Source organism: Mus caroli, unplaced genomic scaffold (genome assembly GCF_978045245.1).
Source record: "Mus caroli unplaced genomic scaffold, Mus_caroli_1 scaffold_11, whole genome shotgun sequence".
In the NCBI taxonomy this organism is placed as follows: Eukaryota; Metazoa; Chordata; class Mammalia; order Rodentia; family Muridae; genus Mus; species Mus caroli.
In genome coordinates, this window is record NW_028227266.1 from 106,422,665 (window position 1) to 106,446,947 (window position 24,283).

At 53.8% G+C, this 24,283-nt stretch overlaps 1 protein-coding gene across 1 annotated transcript; it reads right to left on the reverse strand.

Moving 5' to 3' along the window:
• Positions 1–398: 398 nt before the first annotated feature.
• On the reverse strand, positions 399–22,054 carry Gnai2 (G protein subunit alpha i2). The gene is made up of 9 exons (XM_021172474.3): positions 21,783–22,054; positions 6,688–6,730; positions 6,314–6,455; positions 5,965–6,125; positions 3,213–3,341; positions 2,690–2,819; positions 2,431–2,584; positions 1,880–2,093; positions 399–1,363 (listed from the first exon to the last, which is right to left on the reverse strand). Exons 1-8 carry the CDS (start codon positions 21,898–21,900, stop codon positions 1,903–1,905), a joined length of 1,068 nt encoding a protein of 355 aa, XP_021028133.1. The 5' UTR covers positions 21,901–22,054; the 3' UTR covers positions 399–1,363; positions 1,880–1,902.
• Positions 22,055–24,283: the final 2,229 nt, after the last annotated feature.

The following is a 24,283-nucleotide window of genomic DNA, read 5'->3' on the forward strand; positions in this document are numbered from 1 at the left end:
TGGTCAACCTCCTGCCTCACCTTCTTGTAGGCTACAATTAAATGCATATGCCACCACCCCTAGTTTTCTGAGTCTGTTAAGCCAAGGAGTGCAGCCTACTTATCTGTGCTCTCTCTGCTACTCCGAACTTTCAAGAACCCTCTGGAAGAGTTCCCAAGGTTCAGAAGGTCTGAAGGCTGCCCCAGGCCACAAACTGCAAAATAAGGACTAGACGGCTGCATAGCCTCTAACATGTAAGTTGACCAGTCCAGAAGGCAAACTAAAGCATAGAGAACTGGGATGGAACTCTGCCTAGAAAGCTGATGTCCAGGGGCCCATCCCAGGTGTGGCACTAAGGTGTGGGATATCTTCTTCTTGCTCAGTCCCCAGGAGAAAAGAACACCCGGAAGTTCTTGGTGTTTTCTTTCTACATTTTATTATTTCAAATCATGTGAACAATTCCATAAAACATGTGAAAAAAGCAAGGAAGTGTTCAACGATGGAGGACCCGGTCCTGGGGCGAGGGCGTGAGGGGCCTGGCCCTCAGCAGGCAGCGGCGGTTCCTAGATTAGCGCTAAGGAGCTACATTTAGGTTAATGGAGCCAGGGCCCAGGGCTTCAGAGCAGGGCCCTCAGTGACGTTGGCAGTTGTCTGGAACAGCCCTTGGAATCCAATTCCGTGGAGGGCAGGGCAGGGGGCCGCCCAAAGAGGGATGGGTGTAAACACGCAGACACACTCAAGGCACGGAATCGCTGGAAAGGGGTGGGGCTGGGGATGGGGTGAGGTGGGGGTTCTGGTCAGGACCTGACAGTTTTAAATAGGTTTCTCTAAAAAGTTTTCTAGATTTGCAGTTTTCCTTATTTTTCCTTTTCCTTTTTCTTTAAAGCTACGAGAATGAGCAGGTGGGCTTTGTCTCCAGGAATGGTGGTATCTCTCACGCTTCTTGTGCTTTTTCCTTTGGGGCCTCCGAGCGGCAGAGAGTGGGGTAGGCAGGAGGCTCCCTGTAAACATTTGGACTTGGGTCAGGGCTGGTGTTGGACAAAGCCAGGGGTCTAGGCTGGAGGAGTTGGTACCCTCCAGACATAGGCCTTGGGATCTCTGCATGCACTCCCCGCTCACCCCAGAACAAGACAACGGTTAGAAAACCCGAACGGATGCCCAGAAAGGGGGTACCGTGGCTACTCCCGGCACCTCAGACAAAGGTGGGTTTTAGACTGGGAGGCCCGTGGCAACCCCTCCCCCAAGTCTAGAGCCAAGGGAGGGGACAGGGGAGCTGAGAACAGAGAGAAAAGATGGGAGAAGCAGCTGGGGGAACAGGCAGGGAGCATGGTCTTCTTGCCCCCATCTTCCTCAGGGGTAGTGGGGAGCACAGTCAGCGGTGGCCCTGGAGGTGGATGACAGACACAGCCTGGGTTACATGTGGCTCCTCTTCTTGCCTCTCTAAACAATGACCTTCTTCTCCCCCACCTCCTTGTTACCAGGGACACAGCTGTGCCCAGAGGCCAGCTTCTGTTGCTGGGTTACAGGATGTGTATATCAGTGACACTGTGGTCATTGAATGTACGCCAGGGCCAGTGGGGCTGGCCTGGGCCTAGGACTCTCAGGTCTGAGAGACAGAGGTCTAAGAACAAGAGTGAACCTGATCAGTGAGCAGCGGCGTGGCTGGGTCTCCTGCATCTAGACGAGGCTAGAATCCCATGGAGGCAAGGAAGCAACCAACGCCTTCCAAAGAACACTGACCACCCCTCTAGCTCTGTCCAGGAGAGCGCCAGGTCCCTTTTTACTCTCTGTCCTCTGGTCCCTGACTGCCCTGCCCGACCCTTTCTCTCCAGGCTGAGTACTCCCAAATGACTTCCCCCAAGTCCCCAGACCCCTGATGTTTGACAACCCTCTGACTCACCATCCTGCCAGGCCCACTGCCCCTCAGAAGAGGCCACAGTCCTTCAGGTTGTTCTTGATGATGACGTCAGTGACGGCATCGAACACAAACTGCACGTTCTTGGTGTCGGTGGCGCACGTGAAGTGCGTGTAGATCTCCTTGGTGTCTTTGCGCTTATTCAGGTCCTCAAACTTGCTCTGGATGTAGCTGGCTGCCTCGTCATACTTGTTGGCCCCTAAGGAAGACGAATGAAGACTTGTGGATGTGCATGTACAGCAGAGCTCTGTGCCCACGACAGACAAGCATGTAACGTGCACAGCACGGTCATGTGTAAGTGCGTGTGCTGTATGAAGGACGTTTCCTATGTGTGTATGCTCAACGGTAGAGGCCCACGGGTGGTAACAAGCCTTTTGTGTGTAGACACAGTGCATTCCTGAGTGAGGTCCCACAGGTCCTGTGTTTTTCCTTCTGTCCAGATGGGGGCATCCATGGGCCACCAGAGCCCTAGTGGTGTCTATTGGGATGCCCCCCCAACCCCCCCGCGCCCCCATGAGATAGTCTTCAAAGAGTACCTGTGTACTCAGGGAAACAGATGGTCAGGGGGCTCTGTGTGATCTTTTCTTCAAACAGGTCCTTCTTGTTGAGGAAGAGGATGATGGAGGTGTCTGTGAACCACTTGTTGTTGCAGATGCTGTCAAACAGCTTCATGCTCTCATGCATGCGGTTCTAAGGAGAAGGAAGTGAAGTCTGTACTGACACCACCCCCCACCCCCGTCGCTGCCTACCAGGCTCAGCCCCCGCCCACCACCACCAGTGTTCCTGGACTCTCACCATCTCCTCATCCTCAGCCAGCACCAAGTCATAGGCGCTCAAGGCGACACAGAAGATGATGGCCGTGACTCCCTCAAAGCAATGGATCCACTTCTTCCGCTCAGACCGCTGACCACCCACATCAAACATCCTGCGGACATCGGGTCAACTTAATCCAGGGAGTAGAGCCCCGCCCGGGGGGGGGCATCCTTGCACCTCACAGGCCAGCTGGCTAAGGACAGAGACCTGACCAACGCAGGACAGCTGCCACCATGGAGTCAGGGAACATCCCTCACCACAATCCTGGTTTTGAGTCTGGTCAGAGGGACAGGCTGGAGCCACATGGGAAAGGCAAGAGAAGCTATTAGTAGGAGGTCACTACTGATGCCTAGGTGACAGACCTTGAGGATGTGCCTTCCCAATACAATCCTGAGGGCTGAGGACCCTCACTCAGCAGGACTGGGCTACCCCATTTGCTAGCAGCTATGGCCCTTAACCCTACACACACACACACACACACACACACACACACACACACACTCACTTGAAGTGTAAGTCCTTGAAGGTGAAGTGTGTCTCCACGATGCCCGTGGTCTTCACACGGGTCCGCAGCACATCCTGCTGTGTAGGGATGTAGTCACTCTGTGCAATGCGCTCCAGATCATTCAGGTAGCTGCAAGGAGGCGGGAAATCAGACAGGTCAAAAGCAGCATCCTGACCTGGACCCTGAACAGATAAAACCCTGCTTCTTCCTTCCCTTCTCCCCTCCCTCTACTCCAGGCAGGGTCTGGTTTATGTAGTCCAATCTTATCTCAAACCTATAATCCTCCTGCCTCAGCCCCAAGCACTGCGATTACAGGTGTGCACTGCTGTGCCTGCTATCCTTGCTTCTTTAAGAAACATGAGCTCAGCTGGGCAGTGGTGACACACGCCTTTAATCCCAGCACTTGGGAGGCAGAGGCAGGCGGATTTCTGAGTTCGAGGCCAGCCTGGTCTACAGAGTGAGTTCCAGGACAGCCAGGGCTACACAGAGAAACTCTGTTTCAAAAAAAAAAGACACACACACACAACCCCCCCCCCCAAAACAAAACAAAACAAAAAAGAAACATGGGATGGGGCTGGAGAGACGGTTCAGTTGTTAAGAGCACTGACTGTTCTTCCAAAGGTCCTGAGTTCAATTCCTGGCAACCACATGGTAGCTCACAACCATCTGCAATAGGATCTGATGCCCTCTTCTGTTGTGTCTGAAGACAACAACAGTGTACTCATATACATAAAATAATTTTTTTGTTTTGTTTTTCAAGATAGGAAATAAATAAACCTTTAAAAAAAAAGAAAGAAAGAAATGTGGCCTCAGTCCTCATGTTTCCCATCTGTACAATGGGACTGGGGGATTACAGCTCTATGACTCTAGCAGTCAGATTCTCACTTGACCTGCATCCAAGAGAAGCCAGAATGTTAGTACTCACAGGTAAAAAGTGGGAGGGGGAAATTAGTCCTTTAGGGAGAGATCAAGATGCTAACCAGTGTAATTAAGGTCCCACTGCAGAGCAACCTGGTGTGGTCCCTTCATAGGACTAAACATGTCGGGGCCTGCCAGGCCCAGTGGGTCCTTTGCCTAACACTCAATAAAATTTGAGCTGAGGTGGGAGCACAGACACCTGCTTGGCAGAGATCCCTGGGGCCCTTCATCACACACTCCTTTAATTAGTATCAATGCCTCTCCCCCCCCCCCCCCCCCCCCCGCAGTGTCTGCCTCGATATCCCCGCTATGCCTTCAGGCTGGGTCCAGGTCTTGAAGTGGCTGCCTTCTATTGGTCTTTTGTTCTTGGGGCAGGGGTGCTGGGGCCAGCAGGCAGCCAAACCAGGCCAAAGGGAAATGATCTCAGAGAAGCAGGGATAGAACAGAATAACAGGAAGGGCCACGGGGGACCATGACGCACTTGCTGTGACCTGCGTACCAGGCTCCATCCCCTGTGGACGGAGCCCCTAGCCTAAAACCTCAAGGTGAGTTCCACACCAATTTCTATCCTCTCAGCAGGTGGGCTCACCCTAGGAGCCTCTGCTCTCCTGGGGTCTAGCCTGTGGCTTAGAGTATCGCCCTATACTCCTCCTGAAGATGAGCCTGTGGAGGCAAAAAGCACTCTGGCTGAGCAGGCCCTGTGGTGACCACCCCAATTCCTAGAGCAGAGGCAGGTGTGCAATAGGAAGAACGTGGGGAATAAAGAAAAAGGAAAGCAGAGGAAGTGGAGAGGGGGCAGGACATGGCGCCATCCTTCCCTCCTTGAGTACTGGGGACAACGAAGTAGTTTTGGTTGTCAACTAGTAAGTTGACAGGGCTCACCCCCTCCCTGCTTCTGTAATCCACAAGCTCAGCTGGTGGCTAAGCCCGTGATTTTGGGGTGGGGCAGTGCTGAAGCACGGAGGCCTCCACAGATTTGGCTATGATCCCTAAACTCCCCGAGGGTAGGAATGACACAAGGGAAGTTAGAGAGGACAGAAGAAGCCTGGTCACGTGACTGAAGCAGGACTTGGGATTCCTAACTAGGCAGATCTACCTAACTCCTGTGAGGTCTAGCCCTGCTGAGCAGGCTCAAGATCTGATGGGCAATAGGGACCTGGAGGGGTAGGGCTGGCTAAGTGAAGCAGAAGCAGGGAGGGGGAGTTGAGCACCCTGCCCAGGCCTGACAGACAGACACACTGCTGGAATGCAGGGGAATTCAGAATTGTGTTCTGGCCTAAAGGATCCAAGCCTGCTGTGCCTCTGAAATTCCTGGGTCACTCCGATTCTCCAGCTGAGTCCTGGGCTTGGCTCAGATCCAGAAAAGGTCAGAAGCAAAGTCCAGGCTCCAGCTTGTGCTCACATCCGTCACCTCAGAGACAGCCTCTTCCTTCTCTGTGGGGCTCTGAGCAACAGGCCTGAACTCCTGTATCCTCAGTGACAGCCTGGAGTTTAACATATGTCATGCCCCGGCCTCAAACCCCTCCCACTCTTGATTTCCTACTGACACCTTCAGCTGTCATTGCTTAAGGACCTGTTTTTTGCACTCATCACTGTGTCCCTGACACTTTGCACAGAGCAGGTGGCTGCAAACATTCTTCAGAACGATCATGTGTGAAGACAGATAAGGCTAAAGGAGCCTGAAAGCCACCGTGGCTGTCGTTTCTCCAGGCCTTCCGACAGCATGCTATCCCAGAGTTTCCACCCAACCCACTCCACTCCCAAAGCCTCGGTGGGCAGTCATCAGCTTCTACCCTGGGAGCGCCTGCCGTGCCCAGTCCCTTGCGGTACTCACTAAGCGGCTGAGTCATTGAGCTGGTATTCTCGTGAGCGGCCAAAGCAGGCTTGCACACCGTGGTCAGCCCAGAGCCTCCGGATGACACCGGACAGGTCTTCAGGAAGCATTCCTTGCTCCTCTGCAGCACAGGACAGGGCGAACAGCTGCCTGGCATCATCCTGAGCACAGAAACGGGAGGTCAGACAGACAGACAGGTAAAGAAACAAACGCCCTCCTGACGGTTAGAGGGCAGGGAATATTCTAGAACAGGGCCCAGGCTGGTACTCTCAGGCTCCCTAGGACAAGACGTGCCCTGAAGGCTTCTGGGAGCCAGGCAGAGAGGAAGGGGTGGAGGAAGGGCACGCACCGCACGCTGGGGGTCAGCAAAGTCAATCTGCAGGTTGCCCATGGCCTTCACGATGGCCATGATAGACTGGATGGTGTTGCTGTAGACCACGGCACGGTACTGCCGGCACTCCTCTTCTGAGTAGCCATCTTCATGGATGATCCTGATAAAACAGAGGTCATGAGTTATGGTCCACCAGCCACAAGAAATCCCACAGCTACCCGGGAACTGCCGGGGACTGCTCCAAAGAGGGGGAACAGCCCCTGACCTACAGAGTCATATTGATATAAGTAGCAATGGGGCCCTCTGGGACAGGTGGAGACCAAGCAGGGGAGACGAGACAGGCCCAGAGGAAGGTGATGGTAAAACTTTGGTGACTTCCGCATACCACTTACTTCATCTGCTTGACGATGGTGCTCTTCCCTGATTCTCCAGCACCTGGAACAGAGGGGAGAGATGAGGAGGAGGAGGACAAGCCCAGTGGGCTCCGTATGCAAACAGCCTACTGCCATGAGCACTGAAGGTACTTCCTACCTTTTACACATTGGTGGCACAGTGAGACAGACGGTGACTTACAGGGGCCACAGTGACTAAGGAAACCTATACCCTCTGCTCCTTGGCAGGCTCCATGCAGGCCTCTGCTTCCCTAAGCTCCACTGTCTGTCAAGGATCCTGCCATGCCCCCATCTCTGTCCTGTATGAGTTCAGGGAGTTAGCCAAAGTCTTAGGTCCACGTTCTCTACTCTCACAAACACAGGCTTGCCACCCTGTGCAAGAGCAAGGCGGGAGGGGGGGGGGCGGGCTGGCAAGATGGCTCGGCGGGTAAGTGCTCTTCCGAAGGTCTTGAGTTCAAATTCCAGCAACCACATGATGGCTCACAACCACCCATGAGATCTGATGCCCTCTTCTGGTGTGTCTGAAGTCAGCTACAGTGTACTTACATATAATAATACATAAATCTTTAAAAAAAAAAAGCAAGGCAGGGCTGGCTGGAAGGTACCCTGCACACTGCCAAAGGGCAGGAAACGCTCCTTTTCCCAAACTCTGAGATTTAGCTGCTAAGAAACCTACAAGGACCAGAGTCACATTCCTGTCCTTTGGACATGGCCCAAGACCTGGCCCTCTGCTTTCTGGACCAGCTCTGTCCTAAACAGATGGAAAATAGAAACAAACACACACACAAGCTCTGACTCAAGCCTCTCTAGGCTGGCAGAGCCCCTGTCCTCATTTCTCTGTGACTGGTTCTGAGGTTTGTTGGTCTCTTCTGTGTTTGCCACAGCAACTCCATTAAACCAGTCTTTTCTGATCTCACTTTACAGAAGGCACTGAAGTTCAGAAGCGAACATTCTTGGAGCAGGATCATGCAGCCCGCATTCAAGATGACACCATAATGTCAAAATGAGCCCAGCCTCCATCCCAGCCTCTGCCTGTCCCCTCACCAGCTTCACTCCTGTACCTTCCAGGTACTGCCTGCTTCTCGCTACCTGTTCATCCTGTCCTCTTTCCTGGGAAACCCTGCCCTGTGTTCTGTTCACAGGACTGACCTATGTGTGGGTTGAACTTGGGAACTCTGTCCTTCTATCTGGATCATATAATAGGGCTAACGTATTAACAAAAACACCATCAATAATGATGATGGCAAAGTTGTGACAAGCACCCACTGTGTGCCAGGGTTTCATGTAGACCAGGTTGGCTTCAAATTTGTAATGCAGTCAAAGATGACCTTAAATTTCTCAACTTCCCGCCTGGAATTACAACTGTTTATCAACATGGCAAATTTTTTTCATTCTTTTTTTTTTTTTTTTTTTTTGAGACAGGGTTTCTCTGTGTAGCCCTGGCTGTCCTGGAACTCACTCTGTAGACCAGGCTGGACTCAAACTCAGAAATCCACCTGCCTCTGCCTCCCGAGTGCTGGGATTAAAGGTGTGTGCCACCACGCCCGGCCCCATTCTTATAATTTTAAGGCAGGGTCTGCTATGTAGCCCTGGTTGGCCTAGAACTCGATATGTAGTTCAGGCTGGCTTCAAACTCCCAGGTACACCTGCCTCTGCCTCCCAGGTGTTAGGTTTGCAGGCACCCACCAGTATACCTAGCCGTTTGGTTACAGGTTTTAAAAGATTTTATTTTGGACTAGAGAGGTGACTCAGAGGCTAAGAGCATGTACTGCTCTCCCAGGAGGCCTAGGTTTGGCTCTCAGCACCCATGATAGATCACAACTGTGTGTAAACACAGTTCTGGGGGATTTGATGCCTTCTTCTGGCCTCTGTGGGCACCTACACACATGGTGCATATATACACATACAGCCAAACACTCATACATCTAAACTTTTATGCCTACATCACATGTGTGGCTGATGACCACAGAGACAGTAAAGGCTGTTAGATTTCTTGGAATAGAGTTACAGACGGTCGTGAGCCACAGTTCCATGTGGGCACTAGAACTGAACGTGGGTCCTTGGGAAGAGCAGCCAGTGCTCGTAGCTGAGGAGTCACTGCTCCAGCTTCCCTTTAAGTTATGTGTATAAGCATTTATGTCCGTGCAGGTCCTGCCCAGAGACTGAGAAAAGGTGTCAGTTCCTCTGAAGCTGGAGCTAAAAGTGGTTACGGGAGCCACCAAAACGGGCGCTGGGGACCAAATCTGGATCCTCTAGAAGGAAACCAAAACCAAAACAACAACAAAAAACAACACTTTTTAAAAGATTTATGGGCTGGTGAGATGGCTCAGTGGGTAAGAGCACCCGACTGCTCTTCCGAAGGTCCAGAGTTCAAATCCCAGCAACCACATGGTGGCTCACAACCATCCGTAACGAGATCTGGTGCCCTCTTCTGGAGTGTCTGAAGACAGCTACAGTGTACTTACATATAATAAATAAATAAATCTTTATAAAAAAAAAAAGATTTATTTACTTAATGTATGTGAGTATACTGTTGCTCTCTTCAGACACACCAGAAGAGAACATCGGATCCCATTGCAGATGGTTGTGAGCTACTAAGTGGTTGCTGGGATTTGAACTCAGGACCTCTGGAAGAGCAGTGCTCTTAACCGCTGAGCCATCTCTCCAGCCCCCACATTTAAAAAATGTGTGTACACATGCATGCTCGTCAGTGTGTGTACATGCTCGTCAGCATGCGTGCATTCACCTGCAGCAGTTAGTTCTTGCCTCCCACCATGTGGGTCTCAGGGATCAAATTCAAGTTATCCAGCTTGGTAGTGAGACTTTCACTGGCTAAGCTATCTTACCAGCCCCCATGTCCAGTTTTTTTTTTTAATTTAAAAATTTTATTTTTGTATTTTTAATTATGTGTATACGTGTGTGTGTGTGTGTGTGTGTGTTATGTGCACATGCATGCAGGTACCTACAGAGGCCACTTGATGTGGGTGCTGAGAACTGAACTCAGGTCATCTGAAAGCAAGAAGCAGGCTTTACTGCTGAGCCATCTCTCCAGCCAAGCCATGCCTAGTTTTGTTATGTGGTGCTGGGGTCCAACTGAACCCCAGGGGTTCACACACACCAGTTCAGTGTTCTACCACACCTACAGAATGCTACTGTATTTACTAGGTGCCTTTTATTGTTGTTGTCTGAGACAAGGTTTCTTTGTGTAGCCCTGGCTGTCCTAGAACTCACTCTGTAGACCAGGCTAGCCTCATACTCACTGAGATCCGCCTGTCTCTGTCTCCTGAGTGCTGGGATTAAAAGTGTAGGTCACCACTGCCTGGCTTACTAAGTACTTTTATCTACACAGCAAACCGAGGAGGCACATGCTGTAATATAATTAGTCCTAACTGAGAGTCGGGCACCTTGCTCTACACAATCCACCCTAAAGACCAGTCTCTGAGGTGACCAAGAGGCAGCAAGCACCAAACAAGTGAAGACAGGATAGGCTGACAGATCTCATCAAGTTTCAGTTTCCCCTTCCCAAACCCATATCTCATTGGGGAAACTGAGGCAAAGTTGTGATCCACATGAGTAGGTCTGGATCTATCCCCAATCCAGCAGCTGCTCTGAGGGGAAGGTCTGAGTCCTTACAAATGCTGGCAGGTGCCTAAAATTACTAAGTACCTGACTGTCCTAAGCCTGCTTCCCAAGATGGTGTGAGAACTATTATGGGACAAACCCTGAAGCTTGGGCAGGCTTCTGTGGGACAGTGTCCTCTCTGGCTATGATCAATCCACCAAGTGGGGCTGTGCACAGCAGTGGAATGAGGCTCCGTCACATCCTACAAGCCCAGAGGGGTGCTCAGAAGGTCTATAAACCCTGCCCACAGTGCCCAATCACTGAGTACTAGGCCCGCAGGGCCTCAGTATCTACCTAGAGAAGGAAGGGCACGATGGCCCTAGCTAGCCTTCCTACTTGCTTCCACAGAGCAGAAGAAGGGAGACTCATCTTGGAGCAGAGAAAGAACCAGTCTCAGTCAGGACTGAGGCCTGATTCAGGGAACAGAGGCTAATGATGTGACCCCATTGACCAGACTCAAGGACAGGTGGGAAGGGTGGAAGCAGCAGATGTCCAGGGCACAGGAAAGCTCAAATGAAGGGTGTCCCCTTACATGACTTTGGAATTCCTGGCTATGGGAAATATTGGTTTCTCTATTGGTCACTGTGGGTAAAAAGGGCATCTAATCCTTTGACCACTCTCTTCAGAGGTGCTGTGGGCTACCTGTGACCCTGCCCAGTGCCAGGAACGATGGCACGAACTTGCTTTGCATTTCATTTCCCTAGCAAAGCTGGCAGACACCAAGAGGGCCACACCTGAGCAAGCCAAGCCAGGAACCAGGGTCACATACTTCTTGCCTCAGCCAGCTGAAGACCTGCTCCCACACTTCCCTAATGCCTCAGTTTCCCTTTCTCGGGCAGTCAGCTGAAGGCCTGCTCCCACACTTCCCTGATGCCTCAGTTTCCCTTTCTCGGGCCTCTCAGATTCTGAGTTAGAGCATTCTCCCTACCTAGCAGGGGTCACTGCAAACAGCCCCGTCTGACAGGTAGACAAAGCAAAGCAATGGGGTTTCCATCCCTGGGACTTAAGGAGGCTCCTTTGTCGTTGCAGCAGCTGTGACTCAGGCAGGAAGTAGCGAGAGGCAGGACCAGGGTGTGGTTGGCAACCAAGCAGGAAGTAAAGAGACATCAGGACAGAGCTGGGGAAGTCTGAAGCGGGACGCCCAGTGAAAGGTGCGTGGTGAAGACCATGGAGCTCAGGTAGGCTGCAGCAGACTCGGGGTTTCAGAAGCCCTGGAGCCACATCTTTCTTACGCCCCCAAATGCCCTTTCTCCATTACGGTGCATCACTCCTACCATCTGGGCTAGAGGGTGCTTGTAGTCAGTCAGGATCCTTCCCTGCCAGCCCTGTGCCTACCTCAGGGAGAGCTTCCTCAGACTGAGGCAGAGGAGCCAGCAGGGAAGCCAGCTGAACAGAGAGAAGTAGGAGTCAGCCTCGCTTGTCCCCACCAGCTGCTCCATCCCCAGCTGGATGAGGCCAGTGGGGATCCACAGAGGGTCCCTGGAGTTGGCCTTGACATTCCCACTAGGCTACACCTCTTCCCACCAAAGAAAACACCTCTGTAGCTTTTGTCCTGAGTACAGCTGCTGGGCCCACTGCAGGAGGGCAGTGATCTCAGAGGCTCCTCTGCCTAGATCATCTGCTTCTACATGCAGCACGAAGCTGTTCCTGTGGAGGGAACAGACTGAGGGGAAGACAGTACCACCTTGCTGCCTGACAAGACCCAAAAAGCCTCACCACAGTTGGGCCTGTAAGTTCAAATACTTGATGTTCATGTAGGCCCCAGCATGTACGTAAGACTGCTATTTGTCCATCTTGGGCCCGCCACCTCCTACCTCACGCTTAGGTATGACCTGCGGAGAGGCTGTGACCTACTCTAGTCCTTTCTGGCCTCAGTTTCTTCAAGCAGGCAGCTGGTCTACCTTTTACTTTTGGATCTTCTCCCTCCCCAGGGTCATGGGGAGGGGAATCTAGATCTCTCTGGTACAACCCTGCTGCCCACACTGATCCTTCCTGAGATTTCCATTAGCTTCAGCCCTTGCAGGTCTCTGGTATCTCGTCTGTAAAATAGAACACTGCATCTTCTAACAGGAGAGGGGTGAGAACTGGAACCAAAGCTCCTCTCAAGGCACCTCACCCAAGGCTAGTGTGCAGATAACAGTTGTTACTGTGGCTGGAGTTGGCTCAGCAGTTAAGAGTACTGGCTGCTCTTCCAGAGATCCTGGGTTGACTCCCCACATTCGCAAGGCAGCTCCCAACTATCTGTAACCACAACTGCAGGAGCTCTGACGCCCTCTTCTGGCCTCTGAGGTATCAGGCAAGCATGTACTACACAGACATACATGTAGGCAAACACACATACACTTAAAAGTAATAATTAAAAAAATACATTGTATGAAATTATCCAAGAATTAAATAAAAAATATATTTTAAAGAAGATAGTGTCTGGGCATGGTGGCGCATGTCTACAGTCCTGACACCCAGAGGGCAAGGTTGGCTACACAGTGAGACCCTTACCAGAAGGAAGTCAGTTGCCACTATTTTCCTATTTGGTGGAAGAGTAGAGATTTCTCCAAACCTCACTTCCTACAGTGTGCACAATGGCCAGCTGCTCTGGTCAGTCACTGGTCACTAACAGAAAGGCCCAGAGTCGGGTACCACAGTCATCTCATTTCAAGTACGGCTTCTGAAGACTCGAGAGCGCAGGGGTAACAGGCCAATACAGGGCGGGGAAGGCGGAGCGCCATCCACCCGGGACAAGGGTGAGAGCTGTCTCCTGCCACCGGCACTGTGCTCTGAGCCTGTCGCTTTTCTTACACGCGCGCGCACACAAACACACAAACACACACACACACACACACACACACACACACACACACACACCAGGGACTTCTGCATAGAAACCTCCCAGCTGGTGTGGCCCACTGACCCCACAACTCCAACGCTGGGAAAAGGCCTCCCCTGAGGCAGCTCCTGAGCTGGTGGGCTCCGGTGGAATTCACGGGCTAAGGAGAGGCAGCTGACGTGGCAGCCCCGAGGGCAGAGATTCTCGTGAGCAGCTGGGACCACAGGGTAGGCTTGGGCAGAAGCCCAGCTCCAAGCCACAGCACCAGGCCCGCCCACGCTGCCATCATCCCAGTGGGGCACAGTGGAGATGGGATTGAGCCTTGAGATGCCCACCCCACAGGTAACCCAACTACGAGAGTGGTACCACACCCTCACTGCCCTGTGACCCCTACCATTCTGGATCCTGTCTGTCACCTCCTTGCCCCATAGCCCAGGGTCTTAGGCTCAGCTACCACCAGGGGGAGCCCAGCGGCCAGAGACAAAGCAGAGGAGATGGGGGGCTGGGCAGCATGGGGAATGTTTTGTTTCAGCAAAGCAGCCTTCCCAGCTAGGGGTGGCTGGGGGAGGTGCCAAGACCCTCAGCCACAACCTCCGCCCTGGGAAGCCCCCAGCCAGCTCCAGAGTCTGAATTCACAGGAACAATGGAAACAGGAGGGAAGAAAGGAGGGGGGAGGGCCCAGCCAGACAAAGGCCCTCTAGGCCCCACCCCAGGCCTCTCTTCCTTCCTCCAGGTGCCTTTCTTTGACCCCCTTAAGCCCTCCAAGGAGGCTCAGCACAGTCTCACACTGGGGGAGGGGGGGTGGAGGGGGAGGACAAGGAGGTGGGGTTTTTGAAGGATCCTGCAACACTTCCACCCAAGACTGTGGCCCCACCTTCCACCAGGTGCCCAACAAATCAGCCCTGCATGCCCTGCTTCCTCAGGTTGTAGGTCTTACCACCTGTAAATCAATCGCCAGGAGGTGCCAAACAGGCAGGTCATTGGTACACCCTTCTTCCTAACAGCTTTTCAAAAAGACTCCTTTAGCTATGGTTTCAAGAGCCTGAACAATGGATATCTGTCCTGAATTGCAGTGACAGACAGGAGGCGAGGTGCCCGAATCCCAGGCCTCAGTGTCCCCATCTGTGAAATGTACCCCTCATGGGAATGTGCCAGGCCCAAGGCCTGCCCAGAGCAGTTTTCCTTTGGTTTTCAGGAACTCCAAACCTCCTCAGTGCCCAATTCAAGCCAGCAGTTGTCCATGTCCTTGTAAGTCCCAGTGCTAAGCACAAAGGCAGGGACAGCCTGAGATCACACACACAGAGGAATGGGTCCTTCTGTACCCAGGCCGGTGATAAGGAGGAACAAGCCCCATGGTTTCTGCACAGCCTAGCCACGGGGGCTGCTCTGACAACGCAGCAGAACCCCCTGGAACCTCCCACGGAAGGATGAGCCCCGCACACATGAGATCTGGGGGTCAGGAGGCACGAGCATGCGGTGCCACTGCTCGCAGCCCACACAGCAGCCACATTCAGCCAGCACACTGCACTGCACCTCTACACTGAGGATGCCATTGAGTTAACAGTCATGACAAGCCTTGTAGGAAAGCCTGCCTTTCCACCCCTGGCCGCTTCCCAGCATCCCTCTGGTCCAGTCTGTTTCCCTCAGACTGGAGGTTAGGGGAGGAAGAGGCACAACAGGGAAGTCGCAATTTGAAGTTACTGAGTGTGACATGAACGCTGTAAGGAAGGTGGGCTGAGAGGAGAGGTGGGGAGGGGCTCTGGAGTAGCCACATGTGCAAAGGAGCCCTGGCAGCAGGCAGGCTTCTGCCAGAAAGGCTAAAACAGAATCATGGCTCTTACCCTTCAGGGCATAAAAGGATTCAAGACTCAAGGTGCTAAGTAGAGGTGCACACTTTTTTTTTTTTTTTTTTTTTTTGGTTTTTCGAGACAGGGTTTCTCTGTGTAGCCCTGGCTGTCCTGGCACTCACTTTGTAGACCAGGCTGGCCTCGAACTCAGAAATCCGCCTGCCTCTGCCTCCCGAGTGCTGGGATTAAAGGCGTGCGCCACCACGCCCGGCGAGGTGCACACTTTTAATCCCAGCACTCAGGAAACAGAGGCAGGCGGAACTCCAGCCTGGTCTACAGAGTGAGACAGGACAGCCAAGGCTATACACTGAGAAACCCTGTCTCGAAAAAGCAAAATAAGAAAGCAAACATATGAACAAATAAGACTCCTACTACACCAGGCAAGATCCACAAGCCCCACCCCCACTCCCCAGCATGTATGCACCCAGAGCAGGTGCTCCAGCATTGGCCTGTCACCCCAACACCAATCCTGGCAGCATGGCACAGACCAAGGGCCACAGTGGCAGGACAGGGTCAGTGATTGCTTGAGTCCTAGCTGAGCATCTCTGCTTCTCTGCCCTCAGTCTCTCCTGCTTCCCAAGATGAAATAGCAGAGGCATCTGCTGCTATGAGAAGGGACACTGAGGCACAACAACAGCATCCGGATTCTGCAACCCCCAGGCAGGGGAAACCCAAAGTGAGCTAATACAGGGCTGCCGCTCCGCTTCCAGGCATTCATGTCCGCCTGCGGCTGGCCTTCCTGCTTGGAGGGCAATGGCCGCTCGGGAATCTAAGAGCAGCTCTTGGCCTTCCTGCTGGACCTCCCACTGGTGTCCCCTCTCCCAGCCACCACTTCCTGTGGCCAAAGGAGGGGCTTAGACTCCTTCTCAGAAGCACCGCCTCTGACATCCTGGCCCCAGCAGTTAGGACAGCACCTGGACTGGCCCTAACTCAGGGATGGCGTGTGTGTGTGTGTGTGTGTGTGTGTGTGTGTGTGTGTGTGTGTGTGAGGAGGCCTGCAGAAGCTCACAGGTGAGCCTGGGCAGGTGTGACCCTTCCAGGCCTTCTGGCTGGCAGAGACCTGGGTGACTCAGGACCCACCTTCTGCAGCCCGCTGGCCTCTTCCCCTTTTGGGCTCCTCCTCCCCCAGCTGCTTCCTCCTTCTTCTCTGATGTGGACACCATTTCCCTAAGAGGCCTAACTACATGACTGTCCCCACGCCTGCCTAGGCACGGCAGGCACACTCTGAAGCAATTGGGTCAGGAGCAGCATCCTCCAAAGCCCAAAGACACCTCAAACTGGCCCTGTATGAAAATCCTGAGTGCCAACCCTGCAGGTAGCCCAGCGTCACTGCTCAGCCCCGGGAGATTATGTTCTCAAACCACCAAGCTTCAGGCCCCATAAGCATCAACAAGGTGAGGGTGGGGTTGGGTTTAGTAGAGAGCTCTAGGCAAAAGACAGGGTGTGGCCAGACAGTGGAGGCCCCACCCTGCACCTGTAGCTGAGGCAGGGGCTTCCTGAGAGCATCTGATCAGATACAGGGACACACATACTAAAGGGTCCAATTCTTTGCTCACACCAAGGGCACCCTGAAGAACAATCTTAGAAATGATCTAAGCTGTGTGGCCTGGCAACAACCTACTGACCCCTACTCTCTTACCAAACTCCCAGGTCGAACCCAGGGGGCTGAGAAGGCTGCCAGGCCTGTACCCCATCCCTCAGGCCCACTCCTCCTCCTCCTGTCTCAGCAAGCGGGTGGGTGGAGGCAGCAGCACTCCAGGGCACACCTGGCAGCCTCTGCTGGTGGCAGTGATGGGTGGCCCTGGTCCCTCGGTAGCTAAAAGCATTGTGGGTAAATAAAGTTGTTTCCTGTCAAGAGAACCAGGAACTTTCAGAGATGGTCTGAGAGACAGCCGTGAGGACAGAAGCCTGAGGGCGGGGCCTACGGCAGGTTCAGTGGTCCAAGTGCCCCATCCATCCATCTACTAAAGAGGCCTGGAGCCCTCACTGCAACAGATCACGGCAACCACAGTCCGGGCTGTCACTTGGTGAACAAATAAACAAATGTTCACCTTCCTTCTCAGATTCCAGGGCCAGCCCTGCCAGCTCCTCTCACAGACTCAAAAGGAGCCCTGACTGGGCTCCGGCTGACTTGACAACAGTAAGTGGCTTGATGCTGCCCGAGGGCTTGTGAGGAAGCCTGTGTCCCTCAGCTGGCCCTCCAGTCACAGCCACAGCTCAGTCCCAGTACAGACTCCCTGTTAGACTCTGTTCAAAGCCCCAACCTCCACCCCCCACACCCCCACCAGGGATGCCCCTGGCTGAGCTGTCCTGATTCACCAGCTCAGAAACACCTCTTAAAACACCTAGTCTCTACTGGTTCCTATGCCTGCCCAGGACAGTGTATAGCTTTTTCTATTTTCTCTAGCTGTTCTGGAGTGATGAGCAGGGCTGAGAGGCAGACAGAGGAGGTTAGAAATGGCTCAGACCCCCCCACTCCCTCCCTAGCGTGGGAGCTCATCCAGGCCCGCCTGGGCAGACAAAGCCTTGCCCAGCCTGGGGGAGGGGTGGGAAGAGACTTTGAGGCCCAAGCCAACCAGCCCCCCATTCAAGTGCTAATGAGCTCCAGCAGGGGAGAAGTGGGTTAGGGAAGGGAGGCTGCCTCTGGACCAGCCCACCTGGCTCGCAGAGCTGGGCCACACCCCCAAGGCTCACTCCCCAGAGATTAGGCCTTAAGTCCCTGGAACGGTCAGTTACTCTGTTCTTTACAAAACTTGGCCTCCAACTTGCTGTGAGCTTCCTGAGGACAGGGAAGGGAGCCCCCAGGTGGGTCCCCATACTGTGTATGTACCCAGGCAGCTCTGTCAGAGACAGGACAGGGTCCCTCACCTGGTTTTTTTGTTTGTTTATTCACCTCCAGGCTCGGGTGCACTATGCCCACGGCCCCCTGAGTTATACAGAACAGGCAGCTCTCTTGGCAGGGCTTCACCTGATGCAGATTTCTAAATGAGGCAGAAGATGGGACTAGGATGGGACCAGGATTCTAACTTAACAGACAGATATGAGTGGCCATGTGGGTGCTGGGAATTGAACCCCGGTCCTCTGGAAGAACAGTCAGTGCTCTCAAGCGCTGGGCCATCTCTCCAACCCCAGGATTCTAACTTATATCTACATTACCCCTGGGGTGGTCCAATCATGGCGAGCCTCCAGCCTCATACTAAGAAACATCTACCAGTGTCTTGGGAATCTAGGCTACATCTCCCATCTCAGCGCCCTTAGTAAACTGGGTCTCTGCTCTCAGTGCCTAGCGTGCCAGTTTCCCAGGCTAGCCCTCCCGTGTGTCTCAGTTGGCAGCCTAGGACTACCCTTTCGTTCTCTCATTCCTGTTATATTCTCTCCCATCCCCTAAGGACGTGGCCTGCTCCAAGATGTGATCAGGAGCGTCACGTTCTCCACACATACTTAGTATGCACCAATGCCAAAATGCCTTTTGCTAGTCAGACAGGACGCAGGCTACAAAACTCCCTTCCTTTTGTCAATCTACGAAGGCCTGCCTTTGACTAACAAGCCCAGGGCTCCTGCAGCAAGGTTGAGCTCCAGAGTTCTCAGCTGTCCCCAAATAGAGGAGAACTGAGTCTGTAGAGGCACTCTTTCACATATAGTCCTACTGTGTGCTGAGCCCTGCACAGGCTGCAGTCTGGGCAGCAGGGGACAGAGTGAGGATGGCCAAGAAGAACCAAAAGGCTTTTCTTTCAGCATCGTCTCGATCTTGGTCACTGGTCTTCCAAAGAGCACGTGTCACCTGCTCACACAGTGTGCCAAACTCTGACCCGGTGAACTCTACCTACTCACCCCCCAACCCAAGTTCACCACATACACCCTTCACTCAGCGCACAAATGAAAAGGACCCCGCTCTGCCTTGTTGTCTCAGGGGCCAAACCACACTCTAGTGGAAAAGCGGGAACCCAGGGGGCAGAGCGGCCACATTAGCCTTGGCGGGACCTCAGGACGGATTCTGGAAGGAGATCCATGGATGGAATGTTAAGGAACAATTATGTAGGGGAGATAGAAAGTCCTGCGGCCAGACAGACGCAGCTGTACTCTGAGACTTTGTGGAGTCCATGGTGGACACTGTATCTCGTGATATGTCCAGCTCAGGTTGTCACCAGAGCCCCCCAAATCTATCTGGGACTAGCTAGTTAGTCTGGTTAAAGTGTGTGTGTGGGGGGGGGTGTCTAGGGGGTGGCCCTGCAGGGAGACTGGTATCAGCTTCTCTACTTGCCTGACCAAGCTGCCAGGGGAAACTATCTTGCTAGAGTGTACCACATCTGCCTCTGCCCTGGTGACAGTGACTGTGCCCGCCTTCTGGCAGGGATACAGGGTATGGAGGGAGACACTGTGCGGCGGGTGGGGCAGCAGGCGTGGTTCTGGCTGGGAGGGAAGATTGGCACTTTCCCAGCTTAAGTCCCCGTTGCCTGGACAGAGTCTCCAGCTATGTAGAACTGGTGCCCAGAATCCCTAACCTGCTACAGCTGGGGTCCCGTGGTCACCTCATTCCTTGATGGGAGTTGATTAGCTCAAGTCAAGACCCCTTCCCAGGTAAGCAGTGACAGACTGGTCATGCAGACTGGGTTGTCCATTTCAGACAGAGCTCTGAGCCCTTGGCCACACACCCTTTGCAGGGTCTTAGTATCACGGTGGGTACTCCGCTGACACAAGCCAGGAATTCCATTTTAGAGGAAGGAAAGGCCAGAGGGAAAGGATCCTGGGATGGACTGTTGTGTGAGAAAGTGCTAAGCCAGACCCTATACCACTGGGTACTGCCAGCCTAGGGTAGGAAGGGATACCAGGTATCGCCTAGCATGGCCCAAAAGCTGAGCTGAGCTCTAAGGGACAAGCCTGTCAGCATAGAGGAAACCGTGTGTTACAGAACAGGCCAGGCGTCCTGTGCAGCCCCCTTCCCCCGGCTCTCTGGTCCAGATCCACATCTCCTTGGCCACCACAACAACTGCCAATAAACCTGGGAGGGGTTCGTAAGGGGCTCCGGGCTGGGCACTGGGAGGTAGCGGTCCCGGAAGTGCCCTCCCTAGGCCCAGCAGCAACGGACATTCCGCCGCCGCCGCGTCGACACCCACTCACTGCTCGCCGCACTCGCAGCAGAGACAGGAAGAGGCAAGCGCCCAACGCAAAGCAGCCCAGGAGGCTGGGCCGCCGCCCCTTCCCGCCCCTTCTCTTCCTCCCCGCGGCAGCAGTGGAGCGGATGCCATTTTGAAACCTCCGGGGCTGTGCCCCCAGGCCGGGTCCGCCGGGACAGTCAACAGATGGATCCATAAAGACGTACATGTTTCTGGGCCACAGGCCTGGCCAAAAAATAAAAAAATAAAAAAAGCCAGGCTTTTCACAGCATGCAGGCCCCAAAGGCGGCCCTGGGGCTGAGGGGCCACACCCCCCCACATACTATCCAGCCGATTACGCTGCTGCGCGGCTTCTGCTGCTGCTAGGGCCTTGCTCCCCACAATCCAGAGGACCCGGTCTTCTCAAGTCAGGTTTCCACAGGGAGCCACTCTGACGACCGGTGTGGGTCAGGACACAAGCATCAGGCCCACTGCCTCTGCCAAAGCCTAGCTGGGATGCTTGAGCGCACACGGGGCTACAGGCAGCAGACTCCTTACCAGCCCCTCATTCAGCTTGCCCACCACCCCCACATCACAGTATTCCTTTGGGGAACCAACAGGTCTACTCAGTATCCTAGGCCATATCCCTGGCGTTCCAGCCCCGAGTGTGAGAAGCCCAGCAGCCGTCAGCAGATCTCTCCAGGCAGGCACACAGGGGCAGCAATATGTCGGTTGGTTCACTACTTCCACTTCCCCCCCAATCCCAGCAGCCACCATCTTCCTTGGCCTTGGAAGTGACAACAACCCTAACTCCTCCATGTTCCCTCCTATTGCCCAGACTCCCCTGGCCCTGGCCCAGACAAGCCTTGGATCCCAGGGAATGGAACTTCCCGCAGATGCTAGAGGCCTGGCCCCTGTTCCCCAGTGTGACTCTCAGAGAGTCAGTCCAACCTTTTGGAAAGGGTCTGCCCAGCTCAGCCTAGGCCCACCCCAGCCCCTGGTGCCCCTCCTCCTATCAACAAGGCCCACCTGGGGCAGGAGGGCGCAGAAGCAAGGGAACGACAGAGTGTAAGACTTAAAAGAGGGGCAGATGATTTGGGGGTTGATACCTGCAGAGAGAGGGAGGGAGAGAGACAGAGAGAGACAGAGACAGAGAGAGAGACAGAGAGAAAGAGAGATCTGGTGACCTGGAACAGAGGCCCTGCAGGGAATCCTGCTACAGAGAACTTGAGTAGTCAGTTTCCCTCTTAAAGAGGTTCTTGAGGGGTCAGAGTGCACAGAGGGAGAATACAGATCCCAGAGTAAGGAAAAGAGGGAGTGGGTCGAGGCTTGACCAGGGTCCCAAGGAATGCTCGTGCCAAGAGAAATAGAACAGGTGGGGCTTGAAGGTGGGAGCCGGCAGGGTGCTGAGGGTTTAAGTAAAGCCTGAGAAAGTGCGGAAATACACGGCAGGGGCTGAGTTCTCTTGAGACTGGATAACAAGGGGGGACAAGGTTTGGTGTGTGGGATCTGGGATGAGTTGAGGATCTGAATGGAGTCTGGACTAGGATTATAAATCTAGACCAATCCAGAGTTTCGGATCTTCAAAGGGTGGCTCCTACGGGTTTCAAGCGCAGGTGTAGGGTGCAAAGGCCAGGCTGAGCAGTTTCAGGTCCTTGTCTGGGGATTAGCGTAGAGAGTCAAGGGTCCCAGAACGGGGCGCTGCCTCACCTAACAGAAGCAACTTCACCTCCCGCGCCGCCTTCTCGCCGTCCTCCCGCAGGTTCTTGTCGATCATTTTAGAGCGCTCGGCTGCCGCCTTGTCCTCGGCGCTCACGGTGCAGCCCATCCTGCCGTCCGCCGGCCCGGCCTGGCCCCCACACGGCCCACGGCCCGGCTCGGCCCCGCCCGACCCACTCCGCTCCCACCGCCGGCCCTCTGCGGGAAGCTCTCAGGTCCGCAGTTCCGAGCGACTGCGGGAGGCGCCTTCCCGGCCGCCGCGCACCGACGGCGGGGCGGGCCAGGGGTGGGGCCCGGGCGAACCAAGCCCGCGACTGGGCCGGGGCGGGTCTGGAGGAGGGGCCGAAGGAAATTTAGGGATGGTGATTGGTTGGAGGGCGGAGCCAAGGGAGAAGTTAGGCTCAGTCCAGCCTTAGGCGCAAGCTGAGAGCGGGGCCGCAACGAGGGAAGACACCAAGGGTAGAGCTAACACAGGCTTAGGCCTCTGGGCGGGCTGCAGGAGGAGCTCGTCTCCGATTGGATGCTGAGAGCCTGAGGCTCTGTTTCTGGACTGTAGGACCAGTTGATCTAGTAGCCCAAGGGTCAGGACTACCTGCCCTCGCCACAGGCCAAATAGAAACCAGGACTCTGAGCATTTGTGAATTAGGAGAGTAAGATGGAGGAGGTGTGTCTTCTTCACTTGCTAAAAGTGAGCCTATAAACTTATTTGGAGATCTACTAAACTCTGCGGAGGGGCACATGATCTCTTTCTGAACCTCGATTTTCTTTAAAGCAGCGCCCCCCTCCTCTTCTGTGTAGGTTGCACCACATTAAAAACAAAAAGCGTTCACTGCCGCCTTTACACCTTTGAGTGGACTATCTTCTGTCATCTAAACGTCGTCCTTTTGCCTGATAGGTTGGGAAGCGTTCTCCTGCAAGCAGCAATCCGGGGCTTCCACCAGAAACCAATAAGACTGGACTCTAGCGGGAGAGATAGACAAGAGAGAGTTGCCATTCGACTTAAGGAAACAAACGTTGCCATGACCATATGATCTGTTCCTTCCATCCTCTGTCAGCTTCTAGAGGCTTCTTCAGTTCCATGTCTCTTCTGGGTAGTGGCTGTGATCCTGTGGCTGTGCAAAGGTGGAAGTGGAGATGTTTCCAATCTTTGTGATCTGCTTTTTAAGAGGGGCCTAGGACCCACCAACTTTGATTGGACGATTGAAGTGTGTAAGGTGTTCTGAGTGGCCCCAAACTAAAGCCAGAGAAGGACACTGCCATTAAGAGTTGGTCACAGGGCTGAAGAGATGGCTCAGCGGTTAAGAGTGCCGACTACGGCCGGGCGTGGTGGCGCACGCCTTTAATCCCAGCACTCCGGAGGCAGAGGCAGGCGGATTTCTGAGTTCGAGGCCAGCCAGGTCTACAAAGTGAGTTCCAGGACAGCCAGGGCTACACAGAGAAACCCTGTCTCGAAAAACCAAAAAAAAAAAAAAAAAAAAAGAGTGCCGACTGCTCTTCTAGATTTCCCGAGTTCAAATCCCAGCACCCACGTGGTGGCTCACAACCATCCTTAATGAGATCTGACACCTTCTTCTGGTCTGTCTGAAGACAGCTATAGTGTACTTACATATAATAATAAATAAATGTTTTTTTAAAAAAAGTTGGTCACAGCCTCCTGTGAGAACAGCACTACCTGGACAAAGTGCATGTTCCAGCTTCTACCCTCCAACTTGCGGGCTCACTCTGGAGTGTCCGTGTGTCTCAATCATCAGAATGTCTTCCCTGTGGAGGAGTCATTAGCCTGCAATCATCCAGTGGTTCCCTCAGGGAACCTACCTGAAGCCTAAGCGGGCCCTGCCCTAGGCATGCAAGAAATAGGATAAGAACACATACTGCTACCTGTGGACAGTGCTGTTCTCTATCTATCTATCCTCTTGTAGGACTTACCTCCAACGTGACAGATTCACAGAACACACCATGGACATGAGCACACACAGCAGAGCACAGTCTACTACACGCTGAAGACAGACAGATCCCTCTTCCAGCCAGCCCCTTCCCCCTCGGCCCCGCCCTGTGCTTCAGAGCTTTGCTCCTCTGGCCTCCCTAGTCTGCTCCTAGCAACAGCCAACAGCTCTCTCAGTTGCCAGGCAACGAGCAAACCTGTCAGCCCCTTGGAGGCCCCACTCTAGGGAGGTGGGCAGCATCCAGACCCCAGTCAATGGAGGAAGAGCAAGAATTCATTGCCTTCCCCAGGCCTGATCTAGATCCTGTAGCCCTTGCTCCCTTCCACGCAGCCAGCCCTGCCTTCCCAGTCCCATATTCTTCCTAGGGGTCTGGCAACTCCTACTTCCAAGGCTTTGGCTGCTCTTTCTTTTTCATTTCCACGTGAGTCCCCAGGGATATGGCTAGGCGTCTGTCACTCCAGTCACTACCCTCAGTTCCCGTCCATTCAGAACTATTCGCATGGTTATCTCCTCTGATTTCTTCCTGTCTGTCAGCCTCTCCCAGATACC

Bases quoted from the DNA above. Each gene is read 5' to 3' on its own strand.
- Gnai2 (XM_021172474.3), bottom strand. From the start codon at position 21,900: ATGGGCTGCACCGTGAGCGCCGAGGACAAGGCGGCAGCCGAGCGCTCT. The intron at 6,126-6,313 runs GTGCGTGCCCTT...TTCTGTGCTCAG, and splicing joins TTGCTGACCCCCAGCGTGCG to GATGATGCCAGGCAGCTGTT. The intron at 2,585-2,689 runs GTGAGAGTCCAG...CCTTCTCCTTAG, and splicing joins TGGCTGAGGATGAGGAGATG to AACCGCATGCATGAGAGCAT.